Source organism: Aythya ferina (assembly GCF_964211825.1).
Source record: "Aythya ferina genome assembly, chromosome: 1".
NCBI lineage: Eukaryota > Metazoa > Chordata > Aves > Anseriformes > Anatidae > Aythya > Aythya ferina.
The window spans coordinates 197261594-197277472 of NC_140296.1; the positions used below are offsets into that span (position 1 = coordinate 197261594).

General features: G+C 37.3%; 1 protein-coding gene across 6 annotated transcripts in view; it reads right to left on the reverse strand.

Annotated features, from left to right (window-relative positions):
• Nucleotides 1–9200: 9200 nt before the first annotated feature.
• The window catches only part of PCLO (piccolo presynaptic cytomatrix protein), a 371480-nt gene continuing 364801 nt past the window's right edge, over nucleotides 9201–15879 (reverse strand). For all 6 annotated transcript variants that reach the window (XM_084534908.1, XM_084534909.1, XM_084534911.1 and 3 more), the window contains one exon: nucleotides 9201–14047. In XM_084534908.1, the coding sequence (XP_084391034.1) occupies nucleotides 13907–14047 (141 nt within the window). In that variant the 3' untranslated portion in view covers nucleotides 9201–13906. The remainder of the gene's footprint in view (nucleotides 14048–15879) is intronic.

Below are 15879 nucleotides of genomic sequence, written 5' to 3' on the forward strand. Positions count from 1 at the left end.
GCAGGCAGGTCACCCTGGCAAAAAAACTTTGCTGCTTGTTACTTCATGCTGGTATAGCAGGAGTGTTTTTAAGAGCTTTATAAAATAAAATAAAATAAAATAATAAAATAAAATAAAATGTACTGTTGAATTATTTTCACTTGATATAGCAACTAAAATATAGAACTGAAGGTATCAGTTAAACCCTTTAACCTCTTAATGGTCTTTTTCCAGACATTAATTACTTTAAATACGTATATATAGAGAGAGAACAAGTTTTACAATGACTTATTTCTTCTATTTTGGACATGCTAAAAGACTTGCCTATGAAAAGTTAAGATAACTCTGTACTACAAGGAAACACTTTTTTTTTTTTTTTCACAGACATCAAACTTCAGAATATTGCCACATTGCTCCTTCATTAACACTATGATCATATTTTTTATTTTTTTGGCTAAGAACTACATCATAATTTAACTGATTATATTATGCAATTAAACCTTGCCTTGGAGAGCTTATGGTAATATTGAATATGGAGTTTCTATATGGGCATATTGTTTTACTGAGCCCTCAAACGTTCACTCTTTGTGTAGATTATAACAAGTTGTAGAGACTAAGGTTAATGAGAATGGAACAGAAAGAAACAGAATGGAACAGAATGGAATGGAATGCAATGCAATGCAATGCAACACTTCAGTTGGAAGGGACCTGCAGAGATCATCTAGACCAACTGCTAGACTTCTTCAGGGATAAAAGTTAAAGCATACTATTAATGGCATTATCCAAATGTCTCTTGAACACTGACAGGCATGGCATAGCAACCACCTCTCTGGGAAGCCTGTTCTTGTTTTTGACCTTAACAGTAAAGATTTTTTTTCTAATGTCCAGTCTGAACCTGTGCTGGCACAGCTTTGTGCCATTCCCCTGTGTCCTATCATTGGTTACCAGAAGAGACCATCACCTCATTCTGTATTTCCCCTCTTCAGGAAGTGGAGTGATATGAGGTCACCTCTCAGCCTTCTCTTCTTCAAACTAGACAACCTAAGTGCCTTCGGCCTCTCCTCATAGAACATGCCTTCCAACCCTTTTATTAGCTTTGTTGCCTTCCCCTGGATGCATTCAAATACCTGAATATCATTTTTATATTAGGGTGCCCAGAACTGACTATAATGTTCAAGGTGATGCAGCACCAGAGCTAAATATAGCAGGATAATGTCCTCTTTTGCTTGGCTGCTTATGCTGTGACTGGCTGCCAGCCAGATGTAGACCATTCACTGTGGCCCTTTGAGCTCTGCCATTCAGTCAGTTCATCACTGTGGGTAGTGTGAGCATGTTCATCTCACAGTTGGACAATTTGTCCAGGTTGCTGTGAGAGATAGTAACAAAGGCCTTCATGAAATCCAGAAAGATTACAACCATCACCATGCTTCATCCACCAAGCAGGTGAACCTATCCTAGAAGGAGCTCAAATTACTAAGGCAGGACTTACCCTTAATAAATTCTTGTTGACTATGCTTGATAATTGTTTTGTTCTTTAAATGTCTTTCAATAACATCCAGGATAATCTCTATTTGAATAGCGTCTCCTCCTTTGGTATCAACTGCACTATTCAGCTTGGTGTCATCTGCAAACTTGCTGAGGGTGCTCTCAATGCCATCGTCTATATCATTGATGAAGATCAAGTCAACTTTTTTTTTTTTTTTTAATGACAAATTATTTTTGTGTTTCTGAGCTTTTAGAATGCATAGTGTGCTTTTTTTTTTTCCTCTTTACTATACTATGTGACTTGAAATGTGTTAAAAATAATTGAAAACATATACAGTACTTATCAAAAAGAGCTTGTACTTTGAGTAAAACAACAAAATAGAGACTCATTTCAGGTAGCTTGATATTACCTTAATGTCCTGAACAGCTTAGATGGATCCATTCTTTGTGAGTAAATGTTAAATAAAAAAGTCTGGAGCTCTGGATTCTTTTCCTGAATAAGCATGATGCATATCATATAATATCAATTAGTCAATCTGTCATGAACAAAGGATTTCATACTGTGCACAGGATTTATTCATATTAAATCTCCTTGCTCTTGTCTGCTTACCATGAAGAACTGCTGCTCCTAAGATTGCAATGTTCCTTTGGCTTGCAGTTCTGTGATAATAGTTACAACTTCCAAAGTGGAATTTATCTTACCTGAATTTAAATGCCTTCTATTTAGGCCTCTGTGTCTGCGTTGTTCTCGTGTGCCAAAATATAAAGTTATGTAAGCTAAAGAGGTGAGGGACCATCATCATATGCATGTGGGAGACCAGGTATGAACCAGGTGAGGAGTTCCAGCCTGTGTCTGACATATCCAGAAATTGAGGGAAAAAAACTCTTTGTGGAGCAACAGTGCAAAACCCACCAATACTCCCTGAACTAAGATGACATCAAGTGAATTCTGGTAAGAAAGCTTTTCAAAACTTTGCATGCCTGTGTCACTCTAGCTATAATATATTAAAAAAAAAAAAAAAAAAAAAAAAAAAAAAAAGATTCTACCATGCCCTTAAGTCATGCTGGACGAGATTAAGAACAGAATATAATACTCTCAGAATAAAACTTAGCTTTAGCTAAGTTTTCTTTTCATTCCAACTTCTGAATGCCCAGGATGAAGCAGGAATGAAATGCCTCCAGGTTGTAAAAGCTCGTCTGAATTCTCAAAGCCATTGACCAAAATGAACCTGTTATTACCATTGTCAATTAGAGTGGAGACTTGAAAAGGGGTTTGAGCAGTTACCCAGATGTTTTCAGCCTGACTCTGCTTCAAAGACAGCATGCAAGCTCCAGGCACTTTCTATCAATGTGAGTGCTTCGTTGGAATTTCCTTTCTGTCCTCCTCTCATTAGAAACAAGCAAATATTCCAGTTTTTATTAATTTGACTTTCAAAATATAGTGTTGAAATTAGGTTTTCTATTATTTCATTTCCCCTTTGAGGAGAGGACTGAGTAAGGCCCATAATTTGCAGAAGAAATATGAGAAAGTCACGAAACAGTGAAGAGCCTTGAAAAGAGACTTACGGCTTTCCTATGCCTCAATTTCTCCATCTGCAGAAGAGAAGGAATAGCACTTCCCTAGTTTCTGTAGAAAGCATGGAAAAAAAAAAAGTTTGCATACTTTTATAACCACTTGGATTTTCTTGGTAAGTCTTCAAATGCAACTGGCTAAAAATCAGCACTTCTCTTATATATTCAAAACTGTGCAGCCATTTCTAAGCGTACTAGGACTTGTTTTCAAATGACATGTTTTAGGAGCATAATAAAGTCTAAAACTATCAAATTTGGTTTCCTCTATAATTTGGAATGGCAGTATGAAAATTTAAGTCTCAGAAAATTGATTTTGGATTAGATATGGAAACAGTTCTCTACCACCTTTGTCTCCACAGTATTTGTTGCTTGAAGAGAGTATTAAAACATCTCATGGATGGTATTTTATTCTTTCCTGCTTTATATTTATAGCATTTGTTTTAGCTATACTTCATAAAAAATCAGTGTTTAACTCTGGAGAGTTATTTGGAGAAGAACTTTACATCTTTGTGCATTAGCAGTACTCTGTCATTTTCTGATACTGAGTGGGAGATGTGGTAGATGTTGCTCCTACTTACAGGATTAGCAGTGAGTGTTTGTTCCAAATCCTCTGTGAATCCCTTAAATCCTGAATTTAATAGAATTTTTCATGTTCATATGATGAATTGGTGACCCAAATTATTAAATCAAACCACCACTTTTTTTTTTTTTTTTTTATTCTCAAGAAAATTTTGATGTAATAAACTCAGAAATTAACTTAAGAATGAATTATAGTATTTCCAGCAGTTAATTAGAAAAATTAATGAAGGACTTCCTGTGAATAAAAGCAGGTAGAATCATGATCCAGTGGACAGACCACATTTTAAAAAAGTCAGGAGTACTGAACATCATGCCAGTAGCTGTGTTACTGTCACTGCTGAAGTGTTGTACCTCCTCTCATAGAAAGAGGACAATGGGCATTTTAGGTCCTGGACTAGTCCTTTTCCACTTTCAACACAGTATTTCAGACCTTCTTTGTCTACTTGACTTTTGCATCCCACTTATAGGTGATCGTCTTGTTCCTCTGTCTTTTTGTTTGTTTGTTTGTTTGTTTGTTATAGAGCTTCTTGTGCTAGAAAGAGGTGTAAAAAGAGTAGAAATGTAGTGCCATGCAGCAACAAGGATCTGTGCATCTTTTCCCTGCTAAAGTCCTGCACTGAAGCCTGACCCTATTCTGGCACAAAACAAAGTAAATTAGTTTTGAGGCACAAATATTTCAGCAACTAAATTCTTTGTGAAATGAAACCTAATTTCTGAAGGTCTCTTCTTTCCTACTGAATATGAATAGACGTTCTGTTTGTTGTTGTTGTTGCTTTTTTTTTTTTTTCTGATGTCCCTCTTGTTAAAATATTTTTGTGTAAATAATCCTTTTGAAGCTGAGACACTGAGCAGCCAGATATCCAAGAGGTACATTTCCCAGAACTATGCAGGCTAGTGATTCTACCACCCAGCCCATTAGTATTCAGGTCCTTTGAGTTTGCTGTTTTCCCTTCTTTTGCTTGTTTGTGGATCCATGCCACCTATAGAATTTGGCTATGTCTTTAAAATCAGATAAACCCCACAGGATAGAGGCTGGATTATGGGCTGGCAACTGTCCATATCATTTTTTTACTATCACATTCCCTTACATAGGTCTGACCTATCAAGTGGCACACACACACCTGATGTCAAAGACTGCTCTCAACAGCTGATTTTGTGAGTTACTTGTTTTTCAATTCATCACGGTTAGCTTACAAGGAGAAGGGTGACTCCTGTCACTGCTTTATTTACAAGTACAGATGGAACATTTGGGCCACCATTGCAGCCAGTGGGAAAGCATATATAGTTTTGGTCTTCATGAGTCAGGTAAAACATCTTTCTCCTGATTGTGTCTCACCTCATTACTTTCTGTTCTTTTCCCAATTGACCAGAAAAATGAAAGACCAATGGTAGAGTAGTTAACTTTAAAACTGGAGTACATTTTTGTATTGCAGCTGGCAAAGGCAGTTTAGTAAATAGGCTTTATAGAATCATAGAATCATAGAATATCCTGGGTTGGAAGAGATCCACAAGGATCATTAAGTCCAACTCCTGGCTCCACAAAGGACCACCCAAAAATATGTCTGAGAGTGTTGTCCAAACAATTCTTGAATTCTGGCAGACTCAGTGCTATGTCTACTTTCCTAGGGAGACTGTTCCAGTGTCTGACCACCCTCTTGGTGTAGAACCTTTTCCTAACACTCAGCCGGACCCTCCCCTGTCCCAGCTTTATGCCATTCTCTTGGGTCCTGTTGCTGTCCCCAGAGAGCATAGCTCAGCTCATGCCCCTCCGCTGCCCTTATGAGGAAGCTGTAGGCCACCATGAGGCCTCCCCTTAGTCTCCTCTTCTCTAGGCTGAACAATCCAAGTGACTGCATCTACTGCTCATAAATATCACCCCCTGGACCCTTTAGCATCTTTGCAGATTTCTTTAGGATGCTCTCTAGACGTGTTTTATGTCTTTCCTATACTGTGGTGCCCCAGACCGCACACAATACTTGAGGTGAGGCTGCACAATTGCAGAATAGAGTGGGACAAGCACTTCTCTCAACCAGCTAGTAATGCTGTGCTTGATGCACCCTGGGATATGATAATATCTGACTGAATATGATAGGTAGATCGGTATGATATGAAAGATTTATATTGGTCAACACTGAGTTTCACTCAAGAGAATTGCCCTGCTGCTAAAAACGGGACACTGTTTACTGTCTTTGTACAAAACCACTTCATTTCACAAAAACAAATAAACCCTGGTGATTAATCTAACTAAAATATAGTGTATATTGTTGAGTCTGACATCTGTGAAGCCAGAGACACTGTCCTTCTCTTAAAATAATTGAAAAATTAAGTGATAATAGAAAGATGTAATTTCTTTCTATTACGTTAACTCTGGAGCCATAGAGAGTAGTTTGGTTTGAAAGGGACAGTGACAGGTCATCTAGTCAAATTCCCTGTCCCTTGCTCAAAGCAAGTCCACATGTATTAAGGGACTTGTTTACCTGTTTTGAATATGTCCAAAGAGGGACTACCTCTGTTCACAACCTCTTCTAGCATTTGATTACCCTCACTGTGATTATTATTTTTTTTTCCAAACACCTGAATAGAATTTCTCATGGCAACTTGTTTTTAGGCCACTCTTCTCCTATTGCTGTGTACTTTCAAGAAGAGTCCATAGGTCTTACTCAGGGACACCAATATCTTCTGCTGGAAAGCCTAAATCTACATGTAATACAGTCAATTATCACAGGTGCTGAATAACACCTTTGGGACCTGGAGTTTGCATTCATGATAATACATCCTATTAACTTCCTATACATCCTATTATCCTGTTAACTTTCTTTATAAGGGCATGCTATTCACACTGTCCATTTCTCCAGACTGTCAAGACCTTTCTGAGCAGTAAAAGCCCTACTGACCAGTATACATGTATTTTCTGGAGCCCCGACTTTGCTGGCAGTGCCTTTGTTTTTTATGGACACATTTGTGGACACTGAAATTCTGATACCATGGACTTTCTGAGATTTGACAGTCTACGCTGAAAAAGATTTCATTTTGTATTTTTCATGTGTACAAAAAGTTTATCTGACATATCACTTAAAAATCTTGACACAGTAAGTGGATTGCTGTAGGACCAAGCAATACTAGATCCTTCAGAAGAGACAGAGAAGTAACCACTCTAAAATGATAACCACAGGAAAATGTCCAAGCAGCCTGTCCAAATGTAAACCTTTCCAAACTAGAAATTGGCCTTCTTCTGTTGGACCTCCGGTGTCTTAGTCCTAGTCTGCAAACTGTCATACTGTTTTAGCTACTGATATAGATAAATCAGCCAACCACCCCTATATATTTAGTTGTTTAGATTTATTTTTCTGCTTAAAAGTGGTAAATTTTGGTGTTACAGATCTGGAGAAATCTCTGATAATACTTTTTATTACATTATTGCAGTTATTTTATGATGCGAATTCATAAATATCTTAAATGGCTGGTAGAATAGACTTAAATTTTGTGGAACTTTGAGTCCTTGTAAAGCAGGGTTACAAGAAATTCATGGTGCTCTTTCTGCATAAGGCTGTCAGGAAAATCTCCCAGGAAAGGGAATGAAGGAAGGAATTTCCTAATTCACATCTACAGATGGCCATGAAAATATATTTGCTGTCATGTTCTTGTTAGAGACACTGAGAGTTTGGCCTCCCGAAGGAAGCAGAAAATTAAAGAATTTGCAGAGTTCTGGTGAGTTGGACACCGTTTCACAAGTTGGCATTGCTGGGGAGCAGTAAGAACTGTTAGGCCTCAAGTTCTTAGGTCCCTGGAAAGAAAAGTCTTGCAGAGACCTCCCAAAGTATGCCGGGATTCTTGGCCAGGACAATGTGCCTGGAAGTCTTTGTTTCTGAGGACTGTTTTAATAATTTGTAAGTACAAGTCAACAAGTTCTTATGCTTAGACATGCTTGAGCTACTAATATATGCGAATCAAAATTGTGCTGAGTGAACAAATCCGTAAAATCTGTTAAAAGAGAGAGCTTAAGAACAAAGCCCTAAAGGGAAGGAACAATGAAAATAAAAGTGGACTGAGTAGAGATGCAGATGTCTCTGATACGTGACTGCACTATAAAAGTTGGAGACAAGTAAGACTTACTTTGATTTAAAAAATAAAAAATTAAAAGCTGCAAGTATCTCTTCAAGCAGTTCTAGCAATGCGAAATCAGTCTGTGAAATGTAGTTGCAATGCTGGGCAATGCTGCAAGGGGGCAGCCCGGCCTCTCAGTTATTACAGTTTGTAGCATGAGACTGTTATTTATCATGCTATGAACTCAGTATCAATGTGATATTTGATTTCAGTATTTGAGAAAGGAGGAACTGTTTTAAGGACCAATATGAATCTCCATATTTTTCAGTGACTTCTCTCAACACGAGCTTTGATTTCAACCTATATTTTAAAAAATATTCCATGAATTGCCTGATTCCCCATTTTCCATCCTATACCATGTATAACTGCTAGCTTGAACCCTGCAATAGAACAGTAAGAAAATATTATTTCATGAATTCTCTGCACTTTGCTGAGTGCTTTAACTGAACTAACATACATTCTTTTTTAAACATTATTAATTATTTAGAAAGAAGCATATTATTTAATCATTCTCTATGTGTGTATGAAAGGATATTTGAATTTTCTTTCTGTAATCTACAGTTTCCTGGAGCTACATTCGACTAAACCTACAGCTTCCATGGCAGCTAATTTCAACTATCTTTCTGTCTTGTGAAGTTTTTCTAAGCATTTCCACAGTGTAGGGTTAAGCATTGGTCATAGCCATGAATGTTTCCTCAGAAAGAGGTAGCCAATACTACCTTTAATACTTACTACCTGGGTACTTAAAATGTGCAGAGTTAGGCCACATGTTCAATTCACCTTTTCTTCTTAGTGAGGAGGCAAAACTCTGTATATTCCTGTAACTGTGCTGATATCAGTACATTTATTTGTTCTCTGTACAGGAAGCCACAGGTGAATCTGGGTGAAGATATCAAAAAGCTGCATGTGGTTCTGATATGCCATTCTGGTTCTGACATGTTTGCAGAAAGGATTGGAAGAATTAACCATTCCTTGTTTAAAAATGAAATGTGGGACACTAGTGGAGGTGCAGTTACCCTGGGAGGTGAGCTGGTGCTAAAATAGGAACAGCAGATGAATACAGGTAGTTTGTGCAGCATTATGATAACAATATTGTAGTCAACAAATGGGAAATTTGAATCAGCAAAACAGATTTTTATGCTGATTAGAGAAAATAAACCAAAGCAGATATTTTAAATATTTATTTGTCAGACTGAAGTAACAGCCTTTATACAGCACAATTTGCATAATTTCTCAAGATACATCTTGTCAATCACAAAAACATGACATGGATTTATACATAAAGTGAAAACTGAGACAGATTTACAAGCATTTTTGTACAATTCTCATACTGCTTTTGTTTCAGTTTTTACAACCTTTAGAACAAGCCTGTTTTTGTTGTTGTTGTTGTTGTTGTTGTTGTTGTTTTTGTTTTTGTCTGATGAATGTGGAAGCAAAATAAAAAATAAAGAAGAATCAAAACAAAATGAATATTAACAAACTGCTATCTATGCATGCAACATTCACTGTGGAAACATTACATTTCTTCAAGGAATAATCTTTTTTTTTGTGTGTGTTTTTGTGATTTTTTGTGTGTTTTTGGATTTTTTTAAACACTGGGTATGCTGTACACATTGTCTGTAGCATGACAGCACACACATTAGTCAGCCATTGTTGAGCACCTGAGCACATCACTGAACATCTATAAGATACAATCAAATAAGGACACATTCACATGCTTGGATGTCAGAAGGAGCTAATAATTTAAACTCAGATTGTTTTACAAAAATGTGTACTTATTTACAGGGTAACAAATTAAGAAAACTTTCTTTCAAATCTTCTATTTTGAGTTATGGATATCTATATATAATATAACTTTTGAGCTCATCAGCATATCTTCTTATTAACATTTTTAAAATAATAAACCAAAACATGTAGAAAACATCAAAATGCTTTTTATGAGTTAAAGAGAGAGTATCCGGATTTGCCTATTCCATCTGTTTTCCTTCTAAAGGCAGCATGTATTCTTGAAGAGCAACAGATCCTACATGCCAGGTGTATTAAAAAATCACAAGGCATGGAGGAATAGGATTTAAATATAATGTATGTGGATACTTACACTAAATTTCCTCTCCGTTTCATTACCTTTATAAGTTACACTCACACAAATGCAAATTTTCTCTGTTATTCACATAGGTATGTACATATCTAGATATATACTCAAATAATGGAATTTGGGACATTCAGCATTGTAACAATGAAAATAAAGTACTTAAAAATAGTGTCAGTTATGATTCAAATAATAATTTAAAAAAATACTATTAACATCTTTATGATATCTCCATGAAACTAAATCCTAATTAAATAATCTCTATTGGGCACACACTAGCATACAATATAATAGATGTCTTCTTTTTCTTCATCATCATCCTCAAAGTAAGAATCAATATCAGCTGGTTACCAGCTACCATTTCCCACAGCCTAACCATGCAAACACCCAGCATCCAGAAAAATAACTCAAATATTTCATAGGTCTTGATTTAAAGCCAGTTTAATTCAACAGAACTATTGTTATTGACTTTAGCTGGTTTGGATTGGGTTTGTGTTTCTTCCACACTAGATCCATGCAATGTAAAAATGTGGATAATAATAAAGAAGCAGCACTCATTGCCCCTGGATACTATCCCTTTAGAGTGTAATGATAAAGAACTAGCTCAACATTCATCATAGAAACTCTCATGTCTAGTTTTAACCTGGAAAAAAAAAAAAAAAGTGTTTGTTTGCTGCTTATGTTATGGATAATAATAATGATAACATTAGAAATCCCTGTCATTTGTAAACACACACACTGTGCTTCTGCTCATTTTTCATTTGTTTCCACTATACAAGGGCTTGAACAAAGAAGCAGCTTCAATCTCTGTCGACTCAGCAGATTTATGAATAAAAAAGTTTAAATACCTCTGCTATTGCCTCCCTGCAATATGCATCTTTGAAACGACTGTAGAAATGTGTGAACTCATTAATAATCAATCACTCAGAAATGATAAAAGCTCTTGCCACATCTAAGCATTTTTGGCCAGATAACAAAAATAAAAAATAATGAGAAAAAAAGTGAAAAAAAATATACTAAGATATATACAAAAAAGTAAAAAAATACTAATAGTCCTTGTTTGATATTTTTTAAAAACGTTGTCACAAGAGAGTTTTTCCTGACTTCATTCATAAAACAAGAAAAAAGGAAAAAAAAGCATTCAAACATGAATCTGTGTTGCATAGTGTGATTCCAGTACAACCTAGAAATTTGGTCAAAAAAAGGAACTTGGCACACTTTGAAAGCATCCTCTGACCACTGAATGATGCTGCCTCAGAAAAGAGAGAGTGTGTAGGCCCAGGTCTGTCACTAGCCTGTCCTATGTGACATCAAAAGAGCCCTATCCTTGCTGCATCTGGCTGAGGCAGTGCCTCATTCCTTTGCTTTTCATGATGGGAATCCAAAACTACCATTTCAAAATCCAGCAACATATTGTGTATTATTCATAGAATTAATAATGCTTGAATTAAACCAGTTGCTGACAGCTGCTTAGCAGGCAAAGGTAGTTGTTCCATACAGCCACAGCTATACCAACCAACACAACTACTTTATAAAAATATTTGCCACATTTGTATGTGTGTGAGAGCAAAGCATGCCTGTCTGCTTTCTCAATTGAGAGTGATGATTACAGGCTTCCCAGTAAGGCAGCGAGATAGTGCTCATTCCTGCTGGAAATCTCCATAGCAACTACCAGCATGACTTGCTGTCTTTATAATAAATCTTAGCAAGAACAAAATTACCAGCAGTTTGCACAAAATTGCACACCTCATGGCTTGTACTTCACACAGTAATTGAAACTGGACTGTTTCTTTTTTAAAGCAAAACAAAGCAAACAAACAAACAAAAAATAATCCTACACTATAGCCATCAGTAATGCAAAATAACCCACCAAAAGAGCAACACATCAAATATATCCACGTATGATTTTTTGGTTTGATTGGGGATTATTTTTTTTTTAAGTATTTATCATCTTATAAAAACATACACAACATCAAAACATGTAGGATGTTTACAATAACTCCAGATGACTGTTTTAAAATATATGAGAGGTAGGGTATACATATATTGGTGAAAGCATAAAATTCAACATTAAAGTACACATCCCACTTCCACTGTCAGTGATGTTGTGTTTTTAAGTTATCACATAAAGTTTAGATATGACTGTTCTGCTTGCAAGTCAAGCAGGCTACCAGAAGGTTATGAACAAGTTAATCGCAGTTTTCTTGGTGTGTGTATCCTTAAAATTTTCTGTTTCTTCTCATCTTCCTTTTTGATGCTGTTAAGCTGGTAAATATAAATCAAAAACTGTATGTGAAGAAGTGTCTCCAGATTAGTGTGGCTTTTCGTGGCCACACTTCTGAATGAGTTGAGCCTTATTTTTCCCTTGTTTAAGCATATATTATTTTCCAAAATAATATTTTCAATTCGTCTTGTACAAACTGTGGAAGTGTGCTACATATAATAGTGTTCAGAAAACATATGAAGACATACATTAAATGATTTGTGAAATGTCCTTATTGGTCAAGAAAAACTAAAGTCTGAAGTGCAGAATTTAGGTAATTTTCTTTTTAAATATGCAAAGGTCATGAGGTAATATTTCAAGGGAAATCACTTTCTAATGAACTGTGAAATATTAACTGACTTCTGAGTAACGAGGGTAACAAGGGAGATAACACTATATTGAATCTATTTTTGTTTGTTTGTTTGCTTGTTTGTTTGTTTTTGTTTGTTTTTTAAATGCTACACTTTCAGGAATGGAAGAAAAAAGCTCTCCTTTCTTCTTCAGAAATGGTAAGAAGGAAAATGTAACACATAGACTAAACCATCCCATGCAATAGTTTTTGTCCAAAGAGAGCTAACTGCTCAGTTGCAAACCCCTGAAAACAGGACTTTGACTGTGGAAGTGTTGATAGTCTTAAGTGTTGCAAGTTACCTTCCTATTTACTTCTTTCATAACTCAATACTCAGACATTCACCTGAGATAGTAAGAGGATATTCTCAACTCTCCTTAATGCAAGAGCCTCCAGGCAGTAACTGTCCTTGTATCCCTTTCCTTAGATTTGAGGCATTGTTGATACAGAGCACAGTGGGTCTACTGCTCCAAAGTGCCTACAGGATAGAGTTCATTATCTATGTACAGGTTTGGAATAAGACTGATTGCTGAAAAATAGAAGAACGACTTGGAATAGTTGTGCTAGTCCCCAGTGCTTAAATCTCCTCAATTCCAAACTTTGTTAAAGCTGCTGATTCAAAAGGTAAGGTGAAGTACAGTGACACTGACATCAAAACAAGATTTTTTCTTCCTGATGTATGCCATTTTACATCTTGACATTTCTCTCTAAAACCACATCCCAAATTATAGACCATTCATATAGTTTTTGTTTTGTTTTGTTTTGTTTCCATTACATTCTAGGACAGTGGTTTATATCAATTAATACACAGAAACATATGAAACAATTGGCTATAATTCTCCACAACATAGTACTTAAAGGAAAAAGAAAGAAGGAAAGAAGTAACATAAAATAACATTACCACTCTTACAAACACCTAGCAGTTTGTGTCAAGTGGCATAATCTCACTACAGGAAATTATCAGAGATCTTAAAATGCAGACAAACAAGTTTGCACTTCTGATAAGTGAGATTTGGAAAATCAGTCACTCCAGGTGCTTTTGCATAAAATGATCTCCTTCTGGTTGCACAGGAAACCAGACTGCTCTTTCCATCACACTACCTCCAGCTGCAGATGAACTTTGCATTAATACCTGCCTTTCAGTCTTCATTATTTCCTTCACAGTTACTCTCTTCACAAAGAGTCCAACAACAGAGAGCCCTCATAGCAGTCTTCATTTCAAACAGCCTCACTTTAACTTCTGGGCTCATTTTGTTGGTGGTTTGTTTTGTTGGTGGCGTTTTTTTTTTTTTTTTTCTTTGCTGTTTCTTACAGCAAAACAAGTGTACTAGCCCTCATTTAAGTGTGCTATGTAGCCCAGAGACTGCTCTTTTCTACTTTGTATTCTGAAAGACTAGCTAAATACAATGATATCAAACTGTAGTCTTGGAGTGATGCTGTTTATAGCAGACACTGAAGGTTTTGTGCCTCAAGCAGACAGCTCTGCTCAGTGTGCTTGCGTAGAGCTGACCAACAATTTGTGCCAGTTTACTATTCTTTTCCTTAGATCCACTTTGTCAAGCCAGATATAAGCTTCCCCAATCAGTGTCTTTTTCATAAACTTCCCTCCATTGGAGACAAGCAGAATCTGGGAAAATAATCATAATAAAAAATATATAGTTATTAGTGTGCATAGTAACATGGTGTATTTGTTGACAAACACGAAAGATTCTGATTAGGCTCTGTTTTGGTACCACAGATGATGATACAAACACTGAACACAACCTTTCTTGTATGGTCATCTTCCCAACAGAAAGGAAACCCAATGAAGATTGAACTTTCCCCTTCTTTTTTATTGTCATGGGATGTAGCAACTAGGAGATAGTCTTTAACTTTAGTGAACCAGTTGTTCATCTGCTGGTTGCCAAAGACAAACATGAGGTCAATTATTTAGTTACAGGTTAAAGCTTTTTGCAGCCATTGTACCACCCCCTTTAAATTCATGGATGTTAGAGGGTGTGCTATATATAAACTATAACTCAAAGCAGACTAGTGTGTGAGAAAGTCCAGAGTTATGGCTTCTGATGTGAGTAAGACATCCTAACTAAAACCTAGAGTTGCTCTGGAATCTCATCCCTGCTATGGGCAGGGATGCCCAGCGAAGCTGCTGGTGCCTCTTGCCTGGAGATGTTCAAGACTAGGTTGGATGAGACCCTGGGCAACCTGATCTAGTGGGTGGCATCCCTGCCCATGGCAGAGGTGGGGTGTGTGGAACTAAATGATTTTTAAGGTCCCTTCCAATCCAAGCTTTCTATGACTGTGAGATTCTGTGATTCTGTGTTCTACAGTGTGGCCAGCAGGACTAGGGAAGTGATTGTCCCCCTGTACTCAGCTCTGGTGAGGCTGCACCTCGAGTATTGTCCCTTTGTCCCAGTCTAGTTTGGGAAGGACATCAAGGTGATCAAGTATGTCCAGAGAAGGGCAATGAAGCTGGTGAGGGGTTTGAAGAACAACTCTTACGAGGAGTGGCTGAGGGAGCTGGGGTTGTTTAGCCTGGAGAAGAGGAGGTGCAGGGGCAACCTTATTGCTCTCTACAGGTACCTTAAAGGAGTCTGTAATGAAGTGAGGGTTGGTATATTCTCCCATGTGCCCGGGGATAGGATGAGGGGGAATGGGCTAAAGTTGTGCCAGGGGAGATTTAGGTTGGATATTAGGAAGAACTTGTTTACGGAAAGGGTTGTTAGGCATTGGAATGGGCTGCCCAGGGAAGTAGTTGAGTCACCATCCCTGGAGGTCTTTAAAAGACTTTCAGATGCAAAGCTTAGTGATATGGCTTAGTGGAGGACTGGTTAGTGTTAGGTCAGGTATTGGACTAGGTGATCCTGGAGGTCTCTTCCAACCTAAATGATTCTGAGATTCTGTGAAAAACAGGTGATCAGGTCTAGTCAGCATGGGTTTATGAAAGGCAGGTCCTGTTTGACTAACCTGATCTCTTTCTATGCAAGGTGACCCACTTAGTGGATGAGGGAAAGTCTGTGGATGTTGCCTACATAGACTTTAGTAAAGTGTTTGGCACTATTTCCCACAGTATTCTCCTGAAGAAACTGGCTGCTCATAGCTTGGATGGGCATTCATTTCACTGGATAAAAACTGGCTGGATGGCTGAGTCAAAAGCGTTGTAGTGAATGGAAATAGATAGAGTTGGCAGCTGGTCACAAGTGGCATACCCCAAAGCTTAGTACCGGGGCCAGTTCTCTTTAATATCTTTATTAATTATCTGAATGTAGAGGTCAACTGCACCTTTAGTAAGTTTGCAGACAGCATCAAGTTGGGCGGCAGTATTGATCTGCTTGAGAGTAGGAAAGCCCTGTAGAGGGATCTGGATAGGCTGGATTGATGGTCTGAGGCCAACTGTATGGGGTTCAGCTAGGCCAAATACCAGGTCCCGCACCTGGGGCACAACAAGCCCAGTGCAACACT